General features: G+C 39.2%; 1 protein-coding gene across 6 annotated transcripts in view; it reads right to left on the bottom strand.

Annotated features, from left to right (window-relative positions):
* PPP1R13B (protein phosphatase 1 regulatory subunit 13B) overlaps positions 1-25,618 on the bottom strand; it is an 83,614-nt gene that overhangs the window by 18,839 nt on the left and 39,157 nt on the right. For all 6 annotated transcript variants that reach the window (XM_045559860.1, XM_045559833.1, XM_045559869.1 and 3 more), the window contains exons 3-7: positions 22,897-23,016; positions 18,451-18,527; positions 2,957-3,058; positions 938-1,112; positions 50-246 (exon numbers count right to left, since the gene is read on the bottom strand). In XM_045559860.1, the coding sequence (XP_045415816.1) occupies positions 50-246; positions 938-1,112; positions 2,957-3,058; positions 18,451-18,527; positions 22,897-23,016 (671 nt within the window). The remainder of the gene's footprint in view (positions 1-49; positions 247-937; positions 1,113-2,956; positions 3,059-18,450; positions 18,528-22,896; positions 23,017-25,618) is intronic.

The following is a 25,618-nucleotide window of genomic DNA, read 5'->3' as shown; positions in this document are numbered from 1 at the left end:
AAGATGAGGATATTTTAATATAACCATTCCCCAGACACAGATGAGTTACCTGTAGCTCTTGGTACAGTCTTTTTAGCTCCACTGCTGCTGGCCCCGTCAACTTGCCATTGTAAGACTGGAACCCATTCAGTTTTCCTTTCTTTAAATCTTCCAATTGCTGACTAAGCTGATCAACTCTTAAAATTGCAGTCTGTACTTCCTGCTTCTTTTCCTGGAACATGGCACTGAACCTTTCTATTTCGGCAGCTATAATTGTCCACCAAAAAAGAAAAAACATCATTTAGTTGACATTCTTTTTCAGTTCTATACATTGAACTCAACCCTAGTATCAGCTAGTGCCAGACCTTGGATAAAATTATGATATGCTTAATCTAAAACACATGATGTGACTGCTCATAGAACAAACAATGATATTTGCATTAATTGCTAAATACTCTTTAGGGCAAGCAGTCCAAAAGCTAGCTCAGTCAAGCCACTTCAGAACGTCAATGTACCCGTAGAACCAACAAAGGCTTTATGAGGGCAGAGTAAGCCACGTCGGCCTCCCGCTTCACTGTGACACTAGCTGGACTGACAAATAAAATCGCAGTCCACACAGGAAAAAAAAAGGGAGCGTCTGTATGGCTCATCTTAATGCACGGATAAAATTTATGCGGCTCAAAGAAAGCAGACCCTTCTAACGAGTGAGCCTTCTTGGAGCAGCCCCACCCCACTGCAGAGGGCTGCTGGCACCAACGTAACAAAAGGACCTTCCTGCCGCATCCTCGGGCTCTGAGAGACCTTTCAAGATTGCTTGACCTAACCAACCCCTTCCTTGTAGAGGCAGATAACACAGCAAAGCTTTAGCACACTTGCTGTAGAAAAGGTGCAGCTAGACTATGTTTCACTTGATCTGGGACTGGTGAGAGAGGGTGCCCGAGGGGCCGTGGGCACGTACACAGATTGCCATTCATGATTTTACTGTAGTCCACTTGTCCTCTCATGGCACGGATTTTCTTCAGCTTGTTTTCCTGGGCTTCAACTCGTTCTTTCAATTTCTGAAGCTTTTCATTTTCAGAAATAGACTGCTGCTGACGGCGCTCCTGTTGCTTTAGAAAATGTAAACGCTGTTCCTAACAAAAGAAGGAAAAGTCTAACTTTGAAAATCAAAACTTACAATTACTTTCATACACTAAAAAGAAAAATTTGAATGTATTCCACAGTATCACCCATCTTAATGAATCTAAAGAAACACTAGAGGAATCCTGCACACACCAGACCACGCAAAACTGAAATTACGGGGCATATAAGTATGAGATGGTAAGAGTCTGGGGATGATCCTACGCACACTGATCTACACCATTCAGTTAATATAAAAGTGCTTTGGCAGGAAACCTTACAGCAGGAGAACATGCACTGACTAACAACCTCATCTTCACTCTCACATCTGTGAAGTCCCAGCCAGCCTGAGTTTCCTGCTGTCAGTAACACGTTTCCTGCTGCTACAAAGTGGCTCCCAAGAATCTCTTACTTAACTTCCTAAAGGAAACGAGCACTGACCAGCAGAGGATTTTACACTGAGAAGAGATAAAGTAATCAGTGAGGAGATAAACCTCCACTTGCTAAGTGACACTGAACAATCAAGGAAGTGTTTGCTTTCTTCAGGATTAGTTTCTTGAAAAATAATGAAACATTTTATAGTCAAACAATAACAGGACAATCCAAAAATAAAAATATATGCAAAACTCTTCAATAGGTTTTTTTTTCCTATTAATGTGATAACATACCTTAATGATAACAGTCAACATTAAATATTCATGGTCCCATATGTATGCATAAAATATACCTAAATAAGGAGAGGTTTAAGGTATGATTATGCAGGCATTACATACTACACTTTAAGGTAAGGAACTATGTGCTTAAATATTTCAGATTTAGCATTAACTTGTGATTTACGTTGACGAAAATATCTAAAATTTTTTTTAACAGCAACACTCTTTGGATCAATATTTGGAAAGAAAATAAAAAGCAGAATTAGAAAATTTTGTAATTACATAATATGTGTATTTCATCTTAAAATCTTATTAATGGGATGAAATGCTTTCTAATTTATTGAACTTTTGATTGTTTTTATTACTATAAATCCAATAAACTTTTTAAAACTGTCCAACTTAAATTATTACTTTCATGGAAGTGGATAGTACAATGAACTACACAATCATTCAATAAATGACAAAATCGGATTGGACATTTGGTTATTAAGAAAATCTCTCTACAGAGGAAAGCAGTAAGAATCTAGCTGGTAATGTTTAAAGGTTCTCTTTAAAGCAGTTTCAGAACATTTTAAGATCACTTACAACATGAATCATTTCTTGCAGGCATAGGTGATAAGTCTGATTTTTCAATCGAGTATGACTAAACCATTATTTAGGAAAATTCCCAATCCTACTTTACAGGGTTTCAATAGCAAATGTCAAACTCAGTATACAATGAGCATTATTTATACCCTGCACGGTAATAAACCAAACAATTTGAGCAAAGAGGGCACATCAGGAAGCCTGTTAATCAGCTGTCATTGTCTTCAGTGTCCCTGACCAGCATTTTCACCACGGATTGCTGGTTTCCTCTAAACACTAATACCAACTGAACAGCTGGAAATATATCCAGTGGAAAAAGGAGGTAACAACAGAAAGCATCCTTTCTAAATTTTATCTATGAATTGGATAATGTCAGCCATTTCCTATTCTTGGGCATGTCAAGGGTCAGATGTCCTTGCTCTGATACCTTCTCAACTTCCAGCAACTAGAGTACGCATACATTATTGCGGAAGTGATAATAAAAAGACATTGTATTTAGCACTCCCGTGGCATGGTCCTATTTTACAAGTGTTACCCATGAATGCATGAACCCCAATCTAAAATGATGGTTGAAGAACATACCTTTTGAACAATGTTGCCCTACCTCTGCTATAACTTACCTTGGCAACCAGCATCTGCTGCTGATTTTCAATTTGCTGTTGTTGCCTAGCTGCCATGTCTTGGAGCTCTGAGAGGGTGAGTTCAACACGTGGATTCCCAACCTACAGAGAACAAAAAACACACACTGAATGTATGCTCATCCACATAATTGTCTTTCTCTAGTGTGAAAACTCAAACACATCAGGATTTTAGACAGTTTCCCTAGAAGTTAGGAGAATACAAACTAGTTTATCTTCTCATAAGAACTTTTCCTAATTGTTGATGTTTTTATTATTGTTTAATGCTTTTATTATATATAAATAACAGTTTTTCTAATGTGTAAACATCCAATACTATATTCAGTAAGAGGTTCGACTTCAAACAAGCCTTTGCAAATGTGTATTGTAAGTGACTTCCTCCTTCCAGAATGGCGATTTAGTAAGTGTATTTGAGCAAATAAGGCTGTCAAATGTTTAAGGATACACAACAACAAAAAAGTGCAAGTGACACCTAAGGACAAATGTCATCTCATTGTCATGTGGTCTCAAGAAACTGAAATATATAACAAATTCTAAAATACAAATATCTCATTACAAACACCTTTGGCCTACATGAAGAACGGACAGATCATCTGATAGAATTATGTGAAATAGATATCAACAGGTAACGCAAAGCTCCACTCCTATAAGCCTGTCTTCCTCCAGACCCTCTGGTTCTAACCACGGAGACTGCGCGGGCTCCCTCAGACCCCCTGACTCTCCTTCCAGATGTATACACACCCGCAGGACCCTTTCCCGTCCACCACCCTTACCCCTCTTATCATTTTTAATAGTCAGTGTCAATCTCTGTTCCTCCAGCTCATGTCTTCTCAAACTTTTATGGTGTTCAAGCATATTCTTGACTCTTGAAAATGAGGACTTGTTCAACAGTCTTAATTAGAACCCCCATTCCATTTACCTAAACATCCTGAAGAAGCAACATGGAGCGAGCCTCTTCAAAATTAGGTACTTTAAACTACCAAGCTATAGAAACTTCATGTGAAATCTGTTTATTCTACCAAAAAATAAAAATAAAAACCAGTCTATTTCTACTTTAACACTAATAAAGGGTTACTAATTTCTACCTACTGAGATTTTCTAATCACAAGAAAAAGTATTCCTTGAAAGCTTCAGAAGTTTTACTTCATAAAACCTTTTTTTTTTTTTTGGAGACAGAGTCTCGCTCTGTTGCCCGGGCTAGACTGCCATGGCATCAGCCTAGCTCACAGCAACCTCAAACTCCTGGGCTCAAGCGATCCTCCTGGCTCAGCCTCCCTAGTAGCTGGGACTACAGGCATGCACCACCATGCCTGGCTAATTTTTTCTATATATTTTTAGTTGTCTGACTAATTTCTTTCTATTTTTAGTAGAGACGGGGTCTCGCTCTTGCTCAGGCTGGTCTCCAACTCCTGACCTCAAGCAATCCTCCCGTCTCGGCCTCCCAGAGTGCTAGGATTACAGGTGCGAGCTACCGCGCTCGACTCATAAAAACTTTTTTGACTAGAGAAAAACTATGTCCATTCAACAAATTTTTCAATTTACATTAATTTCATAATTTTACAACTTGAAGGAAAAAAATAAAAAACTATTTTGCTATTCTCTCTTCCCTACCAATGGGTTTGAATAATAAGGGAAAGAGGACAGAAGAGAAATTTAATTGTTCAGTATTCTGATATTTATATCTGTGAACAAGGTAGAGCTATTTATAAAAACTATTTTACTTAAATCAAAAAATATTTTATTTGCCAATATATACATTTGTACCCTCTTTATGTTGCATAAAATTAAGTATAAAATTAAGATATGCCATGTTGTCATAAGTAATTCGGGCATTGTATGTTATAAATATAGTAATACTTACCATAATACAATTTTACTGAGGTAGATCTTACACACAGAAAGGTGTAGTAAGTCACAGTGTACAGCTCAATGAATTATTTCCCTAACTTGTCTCTGGCTATGATCGCCTCCCTTCTGATCTTGTTCCCTAGTTCCTGGCTGCCTGCAAAGGCTGTGCGCGGTGCTGCATGGAGCTTTATAAACGGGGAAGCTCAAGGATGTCCCCACGAGCCCAGCACTAGCAAGAGGCAGGGCAGGACTGAAGCTGGTGCCCACCCCTACATGGCAAGGCTGTCGTGAAGGTGTCAGGGGAACACATTTCTGTAGCCTGTCCATGTCCAATACCACGACAATTCATTTACCCTCTATATGGCAAATGTAATCCTGGACACCGCAAGCAATATAGAAGCATAATAGAACGCAGTTTCCCCATTTTCAATGAGCCTCTATTCTAAGGGAGGAGATGAGAATCTCAGAAGGGAAGCAGTAAGATGATTCCACCAAATTCGACTATGAGGAACAGAGACTGAGCTCCGGTTTCTTTATACTACATTTCACTGGGGAAAAAACAGCACTTCCCAGGGTAGCAGTGAGGACATGGAATGTCACATGCACTCTTACAAAATGCACTGTGCAGCCTGGCAACCACCCTGAGCAGCACATGAGACATTCATAAAAGCAGGACATTTCACTACACCACACTTAGCTACCCTGCCCAATTGTCATGGGAATTATGCAGCTGAAAATAAAAAGATGGCTCTGAAAATCTCCCATTCTCAAACAATAAATCCAAGTAAGAAGCTAAACCCTCCATACATTATCCTTCTTGACAGAAATTTCAAGTAAGTATTATTTCACAACACTTATAATGCACAACAATAAAACATAATTTTCTAATTTTTATGGCCTTAAATTTAAGATGATCAACTTTTTAAAAAAATGGATAAATGTATGTTCTAGTCTACTTCAGATACAAAACTTCAGAAACTGCCTTACTAGGTTAACAAAATGAATTAACAGGCCATTTTAAGAAATACACAGCTTATTTTTAAAATGAACTTTATTTAGATATAATGTACATACAATAAACACACACTCATTTAAGCTTTGCTTACTAATGAAAATCTCTTCTGAGAAATACGTCTCCAGGCAATTTGTCACTGTGGGAACATCACAGAGTGCATTTACACAAACCTAGGTGGTATAGCCTCTACACACCTAGGCTATATGCTACAACCTATTGTTCTAACCTATCAAGTTATTGAACTGAATACCCAGGCAATTGTAACACAACGGTATTTGTGTATCTAAACATATGTAAACATAGAAAAGGTAAAAACAAGGCCTGTATAGGGCACTTGGCATGAATGGAGCCCACAGGACTAGAGGTTACTCTGGGAAGGCCTGGGACAGCACTGTGTACCACTTCAAAAACACTGTACACTTAGGCTGGATAAGATTTATAAAAATATTTTTCTTTAATAAGAAATTAAACTTAGCTTACTATAACCTTTTTACTTTATAGACTTTTAAATTGTTTAACTTTGACTCTTTTATAACACTTACAACACGTATTATACCAATGCACAAAAAGATTTTCTTTATATCCTTATAAGCTTTTGTCTATTTTTAAAATTTTATTTTTTTAAACTTTTTTGTTAAAAACTAAGACAAATACACACATTAGCCTAGGTCTCCAGAGGGTCAGGATCCACCTCTACGTCGTGTCTCACTGGGAGGTCTTCAGGGGCAATAACCTACACGGAGCAATCATCTCCTATGATAGCAGTGCCTTCTTCTAGAACGCCCCCTGCAGGGCCTGAGGCTGTTTTACAGTTATGGTTTGCTTTAGTAAGCAGTGCACTCTAATGATAAGTACAGTAAGTCCATAAACCAGTAGCACAGTCATTTATTATCCAGTATTATGTACTGTACATAATTGTACGCGCTAGACTTTAGTAAGACTGGCAGCGCAGATTTGTTTACGTCAGCATCACAACAAAGATGAGCAACGCATTGCTCTACGATGTCACGATGGCTGAATCATCACTAGGCAATGGGAATTTTTCAGTAATCTTATGGGACCAGCATTGTGTATGTGGTCCATCGCTGACTGAAACGTTAGTATGCAGCACATGACTATATACTGCTGGATGTGGGGTTTTTATGGGTTTGTTAGTGTTGTTGTTTTTAGAGATAGGGTCTCACTATATTGCCCAGACTGAACCCAAATTCCTGGGCTCAAGCGATTCTCCTGCCTCAGCCTCCCGAGTAGCTGGGACTAGAGGCACACACCACCACTCCCAGCTTGTTGACTGTGTTGTGACAATTGCATATCCAGTGTAATCACCACCCAGTCAAGATATAGAACATTTCCATCACTCCAGAAAGTTCCCTAGGGTTCTTCCCAGTTGATTCCCATCCCTTCCCAAGGCAACCACTGTACTGTGGAGTTTTGCTGCTGTTGTTACTTTGACACGATAGACTTTTCTGTTTGTTCTAGAATCTCATATATATGGAATCATACAGTGTGTACTTCTTTGCATTTGGCTTCTTTCACTCGCCATACTGTTTCTGATATTCATTCATGTTGTTGCATGTATCAGTAATCTGTTCCTTTCATATCTGCACAGTATTCCACCATATGGATGTATCACATTTTCCATATCCATTTCTCTGTTGATGGACAACAGGTGGGTTGTTTCTATTTTGTGGCTATCAGGAATAAAGTCAATATGTAAATTAATATACCAATATTTATGCAGATAAACATTTTTGTTTCTCTTAAGTAATCAATGTCAAAAAATGGAATAGGTAGGTCATGAGGTAAGGGTAAGTTTAACTGATAGAAACTACCATACTGTTTTCCAAAGTGAAGTGTCAGTTTATACTCCCACTAGCAACTGATGCAAGTTCTAGCTCCTCTATATCCTTGCCAACACTTGGTGTTGTCAAAAGTTTGAATTTTAGGCCAGCTGTGGTGGCTCACATCTGTAATTCTAGCACTTGGGGAGGCCAAGGTAGGAGTATTGCTTGAGGTCAAGAGTTCGAGACCAGCCTAAGCAAGGGCAAGACCTCCCATCTCTACAAAAAATACAAAAATCAGCCGGTCAGGGGGCATGTGCCTGTAGTCCCAGATACTCAGGAGGCTGAGGCAGGAGGACCGCTTGAGGCCAGGAGAATAAGACCAGCCCAAGTAATATAGTGAGACCCCGTCTGTACAAAAAAATTTAAACATCAGCTGGGTGTGGTGGTGCAGGCCTATAGTCCCAGCTACTCAAGAAGCTGAGGCAGGAGGATTACCTGAGCCCAGGAGCTCAAGCTTGCAGGGAGTCATTATCGCACCATTGCATTCCAGCCTGGGCGACAGAACAAGACCATGTCTCTAATTAATTAATAAGTTAACCTCTTGGCAAAGAAAGGATTCCATATAAATGGTATTTTGATAAGTAATGAAAAAATTAGCATAAATATGTCCATAATTAAACTATCAACCCCTAATGTGCTACAATCAGATTTTCAACAAATAAGCTAACCCATGATTTTTCAAAAGTTAGATATGAAAAAAGAAAAAATAAAGTTAGATATGAAAAGGGGGCTTATTTCACATATAAGTCTCTCATCTGTACTAATTATGTGTATGAGTCATGACTCAGAAAGCTATCAAAATAAATCGTGTTTAAAAAACAGGCTATCACACTAGACTTTTAAAGGTACGGAGAAACAACTATAACTCACTTGGTAATTATAGGTGAAAGCTTTTGGTTACAGGTCAGTTGGTAATATGGTTTTAATAAAAATGTTTTGGGTTTTGTTTCGTTTTTTTTGTTGTTTTTTTGTTTTTTTTTTTAAGAGGGAGGGTCTTGCTGTCACCCAGGCTGGAGTGCAGTGGTACAATCATAGTTCAATGCAGCCTCCAACTCCTGGGCTCAGGTAATCCTCCTGCCTCAGCTTCCTGAGTAGCTGGGACTACAGGCACCCACCACCACGTCCAGATAAGGCTAAGTCTTTTTTATTTTTTGCAGAGACAGGGTCTCACTATGTTGCCCGGGCTGAGCATGAATCCCTGGCCTTAAGGGATCCTCCCGCCTTGATCTCCCAAAGTGCTAGGATTACAGATGTGACCCACCAAGCCCAGCCATAAAATGCACTTTTTGTCTCCTCAGGTAATGTTCTAATTTTTAAGCTAGTGGTACAATAATCCTGGTATTAAAGACATATAATAAAGTTTCTCAAAACCACTGTAGATAATTATGTAACATAAATACACATCTTTCATCCTAAACCACCAATGATACATTTTTGCAGATTTTTAGTCTTTCCAAATATTAGTAAAACGAGTTTTACATTTAATGTACCATTGAAACATTTTGCCAATGTGTCAGAAAGTAATAACTATCAAAGACTAATTTTACCTATAAAAACAGAAGAATTCATATTACAGATTTACCTCACACAGTATCTGTTCAGTTAATGACTCTTCACTATTACAGTTCTTAAAAAACCATGTCATTTTCAGACAATTTTTTTGGTATAGCGACTCTTTCATTCAAAAACACATTAAATAATGCTCTATAAGGAGAGATATTTTGACATTACAATTTCAGGCAAATAGACACACTCAACAATTTAGTCAACCCAATTGCTTCTAATCAGAGAATACAACGTGGTACAATGTTGAACTGTATGTCATGCTTGGATGGACCCAGGATGTTCTGCTTTTGTTTTGCATCCACACAAGTGACTCAGAGGCAAGGGAGCATCTGTGTCTTTGATTCAGTTTTTTTGTGCACCTGTGCTAGCTCTATCTGCTCTGAAGTGCTCTCTGGTTTAACTTTGTTACCGCAAAGATGCTTTCCTGTCCTCTAACTTTATTTTTAAGTTCAGTCAGAGTGCTGTCTCCCCAAACAGCATTGTCACAGTCCAGAAGAGAGAGAGAACATGCATATGTTTAAGGGAGCTGGGTTATAGTGTAACTAATATTGGTTTTAACTATAAACGGTACTTTTTTCTCTCAGTGCCTAACATATATTCCTTGGTAATCAGTTAAGAGAAAAGACTAGTGGATTTTGTCAGCCATTAAACACCTACTGGCAAACAGGTCACTTCAGATGTCCCTAATCCTGATATGCCGATTTTAATATTTAGGCAAATAACTTCACCTTTGGTTATAATAGATAAGAATGTCACTATATTTTTTAGAAAAAAATTCCCTAGGCTTTCAAGTTTCAATGAGATGACATAGAATAGTTTGTCAGTTCATTCATTTCTACACTTAGTTTTATATGAAGAACACATTTTGTCCACCAGTGAGTCCAGCCATCCACCCCTGGCCTCTCTCCAACCAAACTCCTCTCTTTCTTCCACATCTGGCTTCCTCCCTAAATTCTCTATGTCTATTAGCGGCTCCAGCATTTTTCCAGAAACCTCAGCATTGTCTCTGAGCTGGGCCTACCTTGTTTAAACACAGCCCTCTCACATTTGTGCGTGCCTCTCCACGCCAGAAAGACGCTTTCCCACGCCACCTTCCTGCTGTCTACATGCCCTTCCCCCCGACTTTCGAAACTCTGTCATTTAAGACCTAGCAGCAATGCCATCTGCTTCCTGAAGTTTTTCCTGATTCTCTAAGGACTCTCTCATACAATTCTTTTGATATTCCGGATGTTTATTCACTTTCAGAGCCGGGAAGAACTCAGTATTTTTTTAATGATTTTAGAGATTCAACAATTAACATGTAATGAGTGCCTGCTGCATGTCAGACGTCTATACAGACCTCAGTTTATAGTTATCTCAGTCGATGCTTACAAAAACTCTAGGAGGAAAATTCTTAAACTTATTTTACGGATGAGGAAGTGAGGCTCTGGGGAGCTGGCTCTCCCAAGCTCACGTGGCGGGTCACTAGGACGCCAGGATCCCAGCCTGGATCTCCTTACGACAAGCACATGCTCTTTCCACCACACAGGAGGCACTGCCCTCCCACCAGGCTGTGGCACTGGCACACAAGATTGCTCAGAACCACCAGCCACGCATACCGTCACAGGATAAACACTCGACCAGGCAACTATGAAGACTTACCATACGAAAACGCTGTTTTTATATATCACAAATGATCAAACATCAACAATTTCATATGGTTCAAACTCACAAGGATTTCTCCCCCTTAAAAAATATAAAAGCTAAAGATAGCTTGATTCAAGAATAGAATAATAAAGAAATAAAATAAAAATGATGATAACTCTAGGTAACTTTTTATTTTTGGAAAATTGTTAGAAATGACAAAAGCGACTTAATGTCACCTGTCCAGTGATGGTGAAGGGCTTTGGAAGGAAGCAGGGTAGCCCGAGGCAGCTTGCTTATCAGTGCTCATATTCTTCCAGAGTAAGTCTAAAAAAGCTGAACTCCATCTTTGACTTTCTTGGGACAACTTCACACAGCAGATATACATGAATTATAAGAGGAAATGAACTAATTTTAAAACTTCAGGTCTGATCACTTTTCTCGAGATTGGTCTCCAGGAATTTCTTTTCTTGGATAGTAACAATGTTTCTTTTAAGATTTCCAGTTAAAAAGAGCATTTTGGTAGCTGATTATAACTTCTCTCATTTATGCTATCATTTCAAATGACATTTCTTTTGAATTGTAGTTTATAGATAACTGGATGCCTTTTGTGCTTGTATTACCATACCCTTGAAATTTTTTTTTTTTTTGAGACAGAGTCTCACTTTGTTGCCTGGGCTAGAGTGAGTGCCATGGCGTCAGCCTAGCTCACAGCAACCTCAAACTCCTGGGCTTAAGCGATCCTTCTGCCTCAGCCTCCCGAGTAGCTGGGACTACAGGCATGCACCACCATGCCCGGCTAATTTTTTCTATATATACATTTTTAGTTGTCCAGATAATTTATTTCTATTTTTAGTAGAGATGGGGTCTCGCTCAGGCTGGTTTCAAACTCCTGACCTCGGGCGATCCACCCGCCTTGGCCTCCCAGAGGGCTAGGATTATAGGCGTGAGCCACCACACCGAGCCTTGATATTTTTTTTTCATTTTTTTTAAATAATAGAGATGGGGTCTCAATATATTGCCCAGACTGGTCTCGAACCCGTGGCCTCAAGCGAGCCTTCCACCTTGGCCTCCCAAAGTGTTGGGATTACAGGTGTGAGCCACCTTGCCCAGCTGAAAATTTTATTTTCAAATATCTTCTTTGAAAGTAAGTCTCTCTCTGAGATTCAAGCAGCTGTGACTCAGTTGTAAAGCATAGCAAACAATGGTCTCTCCAGGCTCTGTCTCCTGTCTCGGTTCCATTCCCTGGCTCCTCTCCTACCCTACCCCTGACACACAATTCCTGCAGGCTAGCACCACAAGGCTCTTTCTAAAACACGGCTTGCTTAAAATCCTACAAGATTAAAGCTGGGCGCGGTGGCTCACACCTGTAATCCTAGCACTCTGGGAGGCTGAGGGGGGAGGATAGCTCGAGGTCAGGAGTTTGAGACCAGCCTGAGCCAAGAGCAAGACCCCGTCTCTACTAAAAATAAAAAGAAATTAGCTGGACAACTAGAAATACATAGAAAAAATTACCCAGGCATGGTGGCACATGCCTGTAGTCCCAGCTACTCAGGAGGCTGAGGCAGGAGAATTGCTTAAGCCAGGGAGTTTGAGGTTGCTGTGAGCTAGGCTGACGCCATGGCACTCTAGCCCAGGCAACAGAGCAAGACTCTGTCTCCAAAAAAAATAAAAATAAAAATAAATTCTACAAGATTAAGTCTAAGCTCTTAGGTAGACACAGACTGCAGTTCCCCTCCTGCTCCGAGGCTCCCTCCACCTGTCCCCATGCTCTATGCTGTATGATCCTGGTTATGACTCTGCTGCCACCAGAGTTTCACGCCTCTTCCTGTATGTTTTTGCAGAAACCCTGCCTTCTTCCACTAGGAAATTTTTCCTGATATCCACCTCGATAAAGTTAATTAAATCATATCCTTTATTTTAGTGCCTTGTTCTACTTTTACTACACTTTTTACACTATCATGATTTATTTGTTTATACATCTATCTCCAAAAACACCCTTTCTTTCTCTATGGAATCTGTAAGAAGACTTCACGTAGCCTCCACCAAACATCTTGCTTTTTTATCTTTGGTCTGTCTACAATTAAAATAAATTGGATAGAATAGTTTTAAAAAGAATAAGGAGAAATTCTAAGCCTGGGTGGTAGTCACCTGAGTGTCCCTTTAATAATTCTTTAGGCCGGGCGCGGTGGCTCACGCCTGTAATCCTAGCACTCTGGGAGGCCGAGGCGGGTGGATTGCTCGAGGTTAGGAGTTCGAGACCAGCCTGAGCAAGAGCGAGACCCCATCTCTACTAAAAAATAGAAAGAAATTATCTGGCCAACTAAAAATATATATAGAAAAAATTAGCCGGGCATGGTGGCGCATGCCTGTAGTCCCAGCTACTTGGGAGGCTGAGGCAGGAGGATTGCTTGAGCCCAGGAGTTTGAGGTTGCTGTGAGCTAGGCTGACGCCACGGCACTCACTCTAGCCCGGGCAACAGAGCGAGACTCTGTCTCAAAAAAAAAAAAATAATAATAATAATAATAATTCTTTAAACTGTACATGTTTTATACATTCTTCTGGATGTATATTTCACAAAAAAGAAATAAAGAATTAGACCAAATGTCTAGAATCCTATCTTGTAATTTAATCATCACAAGATTTTTTTTAAAAAAAAACAAACCTATAACTAGTTTTTTAAAGTAAGTGTAAGTGGCTTCTCAAGTGTAATGTCATTTTAAAAACAACAAATATCCCTAAAACAAAACTCTGATGAAATAATTGGGATAAAACCTATTTATGCTCACATAATATTCTACACTAAGAAATAATTCTTTTTCCTACCTCTTCAAGGTTATAAATTTTCAGATTTGGTGAGTAGTTTTACTTGCCAATTTAGAAAACAAAAAATAGGTGATTATAATTATCAACACACATTACAAACATATATGCTTACGTTTATCACATAAAATTTTCAGTAAAATCGAGCCTTTCTAACATCTCATTATATTTTGGAGCTGGAATATTTCATATTCCAACAATTATTAATCCTAAGTCTCACAAATTAATAAGAGCCAATTACATATCTAAAATATATTACAGCTCTCAACCTCCTGCAATAATACCACAATATGCTATTTTAGTCTATAAATGTGAATTACTCTTATGACTAAAACTCAACCATATCAATTCAGTTCAATTCAACACACAAACACACAAAGCAAAATGATAGAACAATTAGGGCTAGGAAGATTGGCAGAAAAACAGGGCTATCAAAGTGCACAAATAACAGTAAGAGAAAACACATTCCACGCCACGAGAGCTACAAGCCAACACCGTGGGAACTGCTCTATTTCCAACAGCACAGCTGACAGGACACCCCAAACAACTCTCCTGATAACACGTAAAAAGATAAAACACAAAAACTATTTTTAAAAGCATCACTGAGCTGGTACAATAGTAAGGAAGCTACGGTGACCAAAAATAAAGAGAAAGCACTAACCTTGGGCAATAAAGGAATACCGAAGCTGGTTTCTGCCCTGAATGTTTTTGCCTACCTGGATGCTTGCTTCTGGCAGCTGCTGAAGTCCAGCATTAGGAGACAAAGACTTGGGACCATCCCAATGTGGAGAGTCTAACAGGAGATGCCCATATACATCCAGTACCCCAAAGCCCTACCACCTCAGTGAGAGTGAGTAAGAAATACACCCACACACACGCAGAAGCAGCAATAGCGAAACCTGCCTTTCCCCATCATGTTGCTAAGAATCTGTAACCACTAGGCAGCCCTCACACAGCTTCATGATTCACAAAGGACAGTGAAGAGTAGGTATCTTTTACTGATTAAAGCAAATGCAAACCTTTCAGAAAAATTCTACCTTTATCCAGGCCCCAAAGAATGCTCAGCAGTAAAGCTCCAAGGAAAAGGAGTTCATTGTCAAAAATCAGTACACACAATAATCAAGGCACCATGACTAAAAACCAGCAGAAGTAATATATTCAGATAGAGAAATTATTAGTTATAGAATATAAAATAACATTGCTTAGTGTGTTTAAAATGAGCAAAGATCAGCCAAGATTTGAGAAAGAACTAAAACTTATAGAACTGAAAATTTTAATGAATTTTAAAATAGCTTTATAGAAGTATAACTGACACATAATAAACTGCACATATCTAAAGTATGCAGGCCAGGTATGGTGGCTCACACGTACAATCCCAGTACTTTGGGAGACCAAGGCAGGAGGATCACTTGAGGCCAGGAGTTTAAGACCAGCCTGGGCAATACAGCAAGACCCCATCTCTACAAAAATTTAAAAAATAAAACTAAAGAAGAAAATAATGCATACAATCTGTATATTATGACAAATGTATAAACCATGAAATCATCACAAGCAAGAAGATGAATAAATCCATCACCCCCCAAAATTTCTTCATGCCCCTTTGTAACCTGTCCCTCCCACCTCTTTGCCTCCTCTCCTGTCTCCCAGGTCCACAGGCAACCACTGGTCTTCTCTTACTGGAGATTAGTTTATGTGTTCTAGAATTTTACATAAATGAAATCGCACAGTATTTAGTATGTACTCCTTTGTCTGGCTTCTTCCTTTCAGCACAACGGTTTTGAGATTCATCCAAGTTGTAGCAGGTATCAGTAGTCCATTCCTCTTAATTGTTCAGTAATACTCCATTGTATGACTATATCATAGTCTGTCTATTCACCTGTTAATGGATATCTGGGCTGTTTCCAGATTTTGGCTTCAATAAATCAAGCTGGTATTAGCATTCATGTACAAGTTTGTGCGGACATTTGCTTTCATTTCTCTTGGGTAGATACTTAGGAATAGAACTGCTAGGTCATACAATACATCTATGTTTAAGTTTTAAAGGAATTGCCAAATTGTTTTCCAGATTATACCATTTTACATTCCCACCAGCAATGCATGAGAACTCCAATTCCTCCCTTCCTCACCAGCACTTGTTATGATCAGTCTTTTTAATGTTAGACATTCTAATAGGTGTGTATTAGTACTTCACTGTAGTTTTAATTTGTCCTTTCCTAAAGACTAATGATGTTGAACACCTTTCCATGTGCTTACCTGACATTCATATATCTTCTTTGGAGAAGTGTCTGTTCAATTTTGTGGTGTTACGATATTGGTTTTCATCCACGGTTCCTGGCTCATAACTCCCATAGTCCTTGTTATAATGTTGGGGTGCTTTAGGCCTCAGGAGATAGAATCTCTCTCTCTGACCTTCTCCTGTCCTTTTACCTGCCCAAGGCAAGACTTTAACCTAATTGTGGATCAAACGATCCTCATTCCAGAGAGGGTCCTGCCCCATTCCCTGGAGGAAGGAATGCTGCACAGAGAGGCCAGGAAGAACCTAGACACGCCTTGCTGGGCTTAGATCTTGTGCTTTTTGTCCGATCACATTTCTACACAGTTGTTAATCATGCCTATGTAATGCAGCCTCCATAAAAACCCAAGGGGAATGGGTTGGGAGAGCTTCTGGATAGCCGAACACGTGGAGGTTCCTAGAGAGTAGCACACTAGGGAGGGCACAGAGGCTCTGTGTCCCTTCCCTTACCTCGCTCTGTGCATCTCTTCATCTGTATCCTCTGTAATAACCTTTATAATAAACTGGTAAATGTAAGTGTTTCTCTGAGTTCTGTGGGCCATTCCAGCAAATTAAATCCAACCCAAAGACGGAGGGGGTCACTTCAACTGCAGATTGAAGCTGGTCAGTTAGAAGCTCCAGAGGCCCAGACTTTTGATGGGTGGAGAGGGGGGCAGTTTTGGGATTGAGCCCTCACGCTGTGGGATCTGAAACTGTCTCCAGGTGGATAGAGTCAAACTGAATTAGAGGATACCCAGCTGATGTCCAGTGCTTGCTGTGTGGGGGGAAAACCTCACATTTGGTCACAGAAGTCTTCTTCTGTGTTGTTGACTGTTACAGAGTTTAGAGGAGAGCACAGTTTGGAATGTGTTTTTTTCAAAGCAAATCTTTTGCCCATTTCTTTTTAAATTTGGGTTGTTTTCTTATTATTGAGTTTTGAGAATTCTTTATATATTCTGGGTACAAGTCCTTTACCATGTATATGATGTGCAAGTATTTTCTTCAAGATTATGTCTAGTCTTTCCAAAATAAATAATATTAAAAGCATCTTGTATGTACTGAACAGCCAAACACACATAGCTGAAAATAGGATTCATTAACTGAAAGATACACCTTAAGAAACTATCCAGAACATAGTACAAACAAAGAGAGAAAATATGAAAAAGAAATTAGGAGACGAGGAGAATAAAATGAAAGATGGATGTCTACTCAGCATTCCAAAAGAAGAAAACAGAAAGAATGCAGAAGATGAAATACCCGTAGAGATAATAGTAGAGAATTTTCCACAATTGTTGATAGATGCCAAGGTTCAGAATCAGTAAGTTCAATAAAGCTCAACAGAGAAATTAAAAGAAATTCACACCTGGTTCTGCTCAAAATGGAGGATTATTTAATCCTAATCTCATTAAATCCCAAAACTCCAGTAAATGACAGTAAAGAGATTTTCGACATCAAATAATATAACATCACAAAAACAGGACTAACACAAACAAACACAATAAAAATGTTTGGGCCAGGCATGGTGGCTCATGCCTGTAATCCTAGCACTCTGGGAGGCTGAGGCAGGAGGAGGATCACTTGAGCTCAGGAGTTTGAGACCAATCTGAGCAACAGCAAGACCCCATCTCTACTAAAAATAGAAAAAATTAGCCAGCTGTGGTGGCGCGCATTTGTCGTGCCAGCTACTCGGGAGGCTGAGGCAGGAGGATCACTTGAGCCCAGGAGTTTGCGGTTGCAGTGAGCTATCATGACACTACTGCACTCTAGCAGTCTAGCCAAGGAGACAGAGCAAGACTCTGTCTTTAAAAAAAAAAAAAAAAAAAAAAAAGAGGATTTGTAGAATGATCTTTAGAAACTGGAGTATAAGGAAGGAGAATCTATAATCTTAACATTAGGAATTATTTATCCCGGAATAGCACAAGGATTATGATATTGAAACCAAACAGAAGAAAATATAATCTACACACCAGCATTTATTACAAAGAACCCCTGCAATTCTCCCTCACCTATGATCAGTGTTTCCCCTACTGGCCAAGCCTATGTCACAGTGACAAAGCAAGTTACTGCAACCCACCATCCATTTTATCTTTCAAAACCTGACACAGGATCCAGAATCAGTACTGAAGATACACAGCAAGTCTGCCTGCTCAACTCTTAGTCTAGAGGCTGAGCCCCTCTGCTTCTGGAGGCACCCGGCTACCTGCCCAGGAGCACCAGTGGGCAGCAGCAGTGAAGGCGGGTGCAGGGCTGCCCTGGGAGACTTGATCTGTTTCATGGACCACAGCGTGAATGGGAAAACTACTTGGTGGACTACTTCTTTATAACTTCATATAATGTTTTGAAACATTCAATAGAAACGACAATTTCTACCCTGAAAATAAAATTCTTTAAAAATAACTTATTAGTACCAAACTTATTAGTATCAAACTTATTAGTACCTGTAAAAAATAATTTTAAAAATTCAATTTAATTCACTATTACTTACTCCATTTTCAGTGCGTTTTTCTCCAGGTACATTTATTACACTTCTCTGAGTTCGCTGCTCTTGGGTCTGACGGCCACCTAAAGAAATGAAAGGATCAAACTTACACTCTGTGTCTGTCATAGTTTCTAAACAAAATAGAGTGTGATGCACAACTCTGCAGCAGGCGACTGAGGTAAAGCAAACTCAGGTCCATGAAGTGCTGTGCACCTGCCCTTGCCTCATCCCCTGCCCCGGCTCTTACCTGATGCTGTTTGGAAATCATCCCACCTCAGAGCCCACTTTACTCTGCTACCATGCATGACTTCAAAGGGTTGTGAACCTAATGTTTTTTTTTTTTTAAAGAAAAGAAAAATATTTTCTTCTTCCATTCTTTTCCTACTATGTTGAAAAAATTGAAGAAAAATTATATTATGTAAGCATTGCTTCATCTTAAACCATGCATTCTCTAAGAGGTGACACTGTTGCCCCCAAAGGGATAAAAATTGGTTCTTAGGGGGATAAAAAAATTACTCTTTTCATGTATTAAGCAAAGATATATTATAAACAGATATGCAGTATATCTGATGGTGGGAGAATGGGGGACAAGTAAGAATAAAATGTCCAAAAAAGGCTCCTTAAGGGGGCAATAATACAAAAGGCATTATGAAACCTAAGGTATCTGTCAGTTCACAGGGTACATTAAACTCTTGGTTATTCTTAGCATTTTTAAGGAGTAAGGTATTCAGGTTAATTTAATATTCTTCAATTTCTATCTCTTCCGAACAACAGAAATTAGAATAGTATAAACACACGATGTTAAAATTATACCAAGTGCCACCTAATCTTTGATGGTAAAGAAGAAGTCCGATGATCTGGCATTTCAGAGTCAGAAAATAATGAATAATAAACTAACATTTAGTGAGCACTTACTATGCACCAAACCCCTTCTAAGCACTTCCCAAGTACATTTAATAAAATGTTAATAAACCCTGCAGACAAGGAAATTGAGGCACAAGGAAGTGAAGTCACCTGCCAAGGCCCCACCCTAAGTAAACAAGCAGGTCCAGGACTGAACCCACGTGGTCTTGCTCCCAATTCTGTCACACCAGCTGCCGGGTTCCAGTTCATGCTCTGTAGTTAGCTGGTTTTATGATCTTCACTGAGTTTCTCTGCTGCTGTGAGCTTCTGTTTTCCTAAGTGCAAAAGGGAACTGCAGGGCCAGGCGCGGTGGCTCACGCCTGTAATCTAGCACTCTGGGAGGCTGAGGCGGGAGGATCGTTTGAGCTCAGGAGTTCAAGACCAGCCTAAGCAAGAGCGAGACCCCGTCTCTACTAAAAAAAAAATAGAAAGAAATTAGCTGGACAACTAAAAATATATAGAAAAAATTAGCCGGGCATGGTGACACATGCCTGTAGTCCCAGTGACTCGGGAGGCTGAAGCAGTAGGATCGCTTGAGCCCAGGAGTTTGAGGTTGCTGTGAGCTAGGCTGACGTCACGGCACTCACTCTAGCCCGGGCAACAGAGTGAGACTCTGTCTCTGGGGGGGGGGGGGAAGGGGGGGGGGTACTGAAGGACTGCCCTTTATGCTCTCCTCCAGCTTCCAAACAGAGAGCCCTTACCCTTACAGTTGAGGGATGTCTTTTACTTCATCTTGTTATGTCTTACAGTCTACATACAATAAATACTCATGTAATTCCCTTTAAATAATATCAACTGGTGACAACTGCATTGTCCTGAGCAAGAAACATGAATCCTGGGCTCTAAACTCTGGCTCCTTAGAATATAAATAAGCTGAAAGGAGAAGTTCAGCGAGCAAAGGAAAGCAAAATGGGGGTAGAGCGCCCATGTGAGTGGTTCTCTATGCCACCCTTTTCTTCAGCTCTGAGAGACACAGGCAGAGGACAAGAGGCAGAGGGGAGAGCATTACAGGTGCAGGGTGGATGGAGTGCTGAGTTGGGGCACAAAAGAGAGAAAGAATGTGGCTGGCTGGAAGAGAGAAAGAAGGGACAGTGAGATTGAAGAGAGAGAGTCACATTACAAACACCATCAAAGCTAAGTTGGGACTGTTGAATAGAGAAGCAGGGCCTCTGCTCAAAGTTCTGAACAGTAACGAAAATTGTGTGATGAATTTGGTTCTTCCAATCCTGACCGAGTCTCCTATCACCCCCCACCCCACTCAGTCCCCTTGGAGTGTCCTTCACATTCTACTTCCCTCCTGGAATGCAGCAGCTCTGCATCCTCCCCTCCCAACCCTACTCTTCCTCAAAGTCCACTCCAAGCCCCATCTCGTCCAGGACTCTTCCCTGTGCTGTGCTGTGCTGGGCTCCGATGGCATCTCCTCTGCATCACACAGCTGCCACAGGCTCACGTGTGCTCCTGTGTTGCCACAACACAAGGGTCAACCTGATAGCCAGTGCTGTCACCCTCCTTATGACTCTAAACGGGTCTCTACAGATCCCTAACATTCCTAAACTGTATCAAGTGAGAAAAAAATAACCCCTCTCTCCAGGAAATTAAGGGTTATGGATACATGTTACATCAACAAAAATAAAAGGTAAGACCTTCATTTAAGTATAGCTAGGTGAAGGAGGGTATAGTTACTTGGAGAGCTTAGGCAGAGTTAAAATAAACCCTTAGGATTAGAACAGCACTTAAAAGTCAGTCTAATCCTCCTCCTCAGGGGGATTTTCCCAGCGTAAGGGCCGTTGTCTAAGGTAAAAGTGGACAAAGAGTTGAGCCCAGATCCTTGAAGCCCAGGCTCCAGATGACCAGGACCAGTGGAATAAAACCCAAATGTAATGGTGTACTCTAAAAGACAGTCTTATAATGATATTTACAGCTAGGGAAAGATGATTTTTAAAGCAGATAGTAGCTCATTCGAGGGGCAAAAATTTCCTTTACTATAAAATACAAATAAAGGGCGGTGATTTGCAATAAAGAAATCTTTTTACAAAAGGAGTCCTTTTCTTTGGAGTTTTTTTAAATACCAGAAGTAATCCATAATCAGTTAAACAACAAGTTAAAGGTCTCTTAACTGTATAGTGTATATGTGTGTTCAGAAAAAAAGATTCCCTTTTTTCTTTAAATTTTAATTCAAAGAATTAATATATTCTCATGGTTTAAACTTCAAAAGGCACAAAAAGGTATACAGCTAACAACCCTCTCTCCCCTGTTCTTCAGCCACTCTTCCCTACCCTCAGGCTGACAACATCACTAGTTTCCTATATATCCTTCCAAAGATATTTTGTACATACATAGACAAGCAGATATATACACACCTAATTACTCTTTGGTCACTTTTCCCGGAAGGTGTTGCATAGTGCACCTTCTTTTCACCATGCTTTACTCACTTAACCTGTCTAGGACATGGTCTGGGTCAAGGCACAGTTTCTTCTCTAGTTATGGCTACGGAGCATCTGCCGTGTGGATGGACCATCGTTTACTTAGCTCGACTCCCTGGTGGGCATTTACGTTGTTCCTACCAGCAATGCTCGACCAGTAACGCTGTGTACATATTACTTCGTATGTGTCCGGGTGCAGCTTTGGGATAAATTCTCAGTAGTGAATTTACTGGGTAAAAGGTTTTATGCTTTTGAGTTTAATAGCTATTGCCAAATTGCCTTCTACAGAAGTTACCAAGGGACTCCCACAGCAACGCAGAAGAGCACCTGTTTCTCAACATCCTTGTCAACACTGTGCTATTCAATGCTTGAATCTCTGTCAACACAACAGGTCAAACATAGTATCTGTGTTGTTTTCCCTGCACTTTTTATGAGGAGCAAGGCTAAACATCTTTTCATATATCCCAGTGCCACGAACATTTCCTTTTCTGTGAACTGTATTATGTTCTCATTACTCTGCTAACTGTTTTATTTTTCTTATCAATTTTTAATTTCCCTTATCATGTAAAGGGAATTAGCCTTCTACATTATGAGTTTTAAATGCTGTTTCCAAGTTTGTAATTTGTCTTTTGACTTTACTTAGGATGGTTATTGCCATGCAATCTTTTTGTTTTTGTTTTAAATAATTCATTTATCAGTCTTGTCTTTTATGGTTTAGTATTACACTTAGAAAGGCCTTGTCCACTCTAAAAATAAAAAGAACATCTCTCAGAACTTTTTTCTAATCCTTTCATGGTTTTATATATTTTTAAAATCTAGATATTTGACCCATCTGGTATTTATCAAAAACAATCCCTTTAAACAGCAAGTCCTTTTGTATGTCTGAATACATTATCTGACCAACTAAAGGTTCTAAGAGGGAAACGACAGTTGGTGCCTAAAGAGTATAACACAACCATCAACTGCAAAAACAGAAGCCAGAGAAACATGAGATACTGATTCTCCCACTCGCTACTTGTGAGTGAAGGGGGAGAAAAGTGTGAATAATTTGAGTATTTATTCCTGTTTCTCTTAAATTAACTTTTATGGCAAAAATTAATAAATAAAGAAGAAAGCATTTATCTACCTTGCTCACTGCTCTCTGTTGGCGAGTCCTCATGTCGAAGGAAAAATTTCACTTCTTCCCTACGTGGCCCCCACTTCTGCAGATGTTCATACATCATATGATCAAAGGGTATGGGACGCTCTAGGAAAAAGACCACATCTTACTGACTCTAAAAACAAAACGACTCCAACCAAAAGTTAAAAATTTTTTTCAAAACTTTTAATAAATGTACACATGGAAACATATATCTAAATACTAGAATTCCAAGAATTTTGAACTTTATTTTTAACTGTAATGAATTTTAACTTTAATGAATAAAGGAAGGAATATGAATGAGAAATCATTTAAGCAACATATAAACATAAGAAGTATCCATAAAAGTAATTTTCCAACGTTAAGTAGGAAACAGTGAAAACATGCCCTTCTATTTATATTTATCACAAAGCAGCATATTATCTGTCATTCTTCACAGAAACATAACTGATCAAGCCATGTTATTCCTGGACATGTTACATGTGGCAATCAAATGTACAAAGACTGGACAGGGCACTTCCTGGTAACTCAGGCAACATTACTGTGAATGTTTGCCAGCACAGTTAATAACAGAAATTAAATCCTATAGGAATAAATGTATTTAAAATATTTTTTTAAAAACCAAAGCTCACGATATCTCTTCACAGTTACTTGAGAAGAGCACTAACACAGTTAAAAGGACCACTTTTATGTTTATCGTGCATTCCATTTTCCTTCTCTGTGAGCTATCTCAAGTACTTTGCCCCTTATAAAAAAATCTGGATTGTTTGCCTCTTTGCTGGGTATTTGAAGGAGTTTCTTATATTCTGGATACTAATCCTGAGGTGGTTACACAGACTGAAAATACACTTGTCTTTTAATTTTGTTGGTATCATTTTTTTTGTACAGAAGTTTTAAAAATTTAAATGCAAGCAGTTATCAATCTTTTCCAATTTTAGTTTGAGCTTTTTGTATAATAAATCCTTCTCTACTCTAAGGTCAAAAAGATATTCTCTTATGTTGTCTCTATAAATGTTAAGGTACTATTTTTCATTGCCTTTATGGAATTTATTTCTGTATATGGCATAAAGATCGAATTTTATTGTTTCCTACTTGAATAATAATCGTCCCAGAATCATTGAACAGTTTATCCTTTCCCCACGGACAAGTAAATGCCACCTCTGATACGTATTGGGATGTCATATGTGAGTAGGATTTTTCTGAGCTGTCTCTTCTACTGGCTACCCACCCAGTTCTGTGCCAATACCACAGTCTTAATTACTACCATTTTATAGTAAGTCTTGCTATCTGGTAGGTCAATTTCCTTCACATGGCTTTGTTTCAAAATTGTCTTGTTATTTCTCGGTCCTTTGGAACCATCGTAATTTATTTATTAATAAATTTGGGGAGGGCCAGGCGCGGTGGCTCACGCCTGTAATCCTAGCACTCTGGGAGGCCGAGGCGGGTGGATCGCTCGAGCTCAGGAGTTCCAGACCAGCCTGAGCAAGAGCGAGACCCCATCTCTACTAAATTAGAAATTATCTGGCCAACTAAAAATATATAGAGAAAAAATTAGCTGGGCATGGTGGCGCATGCCTGTAGTCCCAGCTACTCGGGAGGCTGAGGCAGTAGGATGGCTTAAGCCCGGGAGTTTGAGGTTGCTGTGAGCTAGGCTTATGCCATGGCACTCTAGCCCGGGCAACAGAGTGACACTCTGTCTCAAAAAAAAAAAAAAAGAAATAATTGTTCTATAACATTTTGGAATACTTTTAGATTTACAGAAATTGCCAAGCTAGTACAAAGAGTTCCTGTACATCCTTCACCCACATTTCCCTAAGGTGAACATGTTACATAACTATGGTTGGTATACTGTATACACCTGATCCTTGAACAACAAACATTTGAACTGCATGGGTCAACCTATATGCAGATTTCCTTCCACCTCTGCCACGCGGGACAGCAAGACCAACCCCTCCTCTTTCTCCTCCTCAGCTTATTCAACATGAAGATGACAAGGATGAAGACCTTTTGTGATAGTCCACTTCCACTTAATACATATTTTCTCTTATTTTCTTAACAATATTCTTTTCTCTAGCTTTATTATAAGAATACAGTACACAATAATATATAAAACATAAAAAATATGTATTAATTGACTGTTCATCTTATCAGTAGCTTCTGGTCAACAGTAGGCTATCAGTACTTAAGTTTCAGGGGAGTCAAAAGTGATACGTTAATTTTCAACTGCACAGGGGGGTCAGTGCTCCTAAACCCTAGTTGTTCAAGGGTCAACTGTACTTAATAAACTTTGTTAATAGTGCTGTTCAAATCTTCCATATTTTTATTTTGCCTGTTTGATCAATTTCTAATAGATATGTTTATAAACCTCCCATTTTGATCGTGGATTTATCAAATTATTCCTTGTAATTTTATCAATTTGACTTTCATATCTTTCAGGCTACCTTGTTAGATGTATATTTACTCATGATTGTTTAAGCTTCTTGATGTCTTGATGTATCACTCTTTTTATTATGCCCATCTTTATCCTAATATTTTTGCCTTAAATTCTATTTTGCCTGATATTAATGTTGTTATAAAAGGTGTCTTTTAACCTTTCTCTTCATTTTTAACATTTTTCATGGTATTACATTTGGTATGTCTCTTGTAAGCAGCATATAGCGGGATTTTATTTTTTTATCCAATCTGTGCTTCTGTCTTAACAGGTAAATCT

This window comes from Lemur catta, chromosome 1 (assembly GCF_020740605.2).
Source record: "Lemur catta isolate mLemCat1 chromosome 1, mLemCat1.pri, whole genome shotgun sequence".
NCBI lineage: Eukaryota > Metazoa > Chordata > Mammalia > Primates > Lemuridae > Lemur > Lemur catta.
Note: the sequence above shows the minus strand (reverse complement) of the source record. Positions and strands in the feature narration are given on the sequence as shown.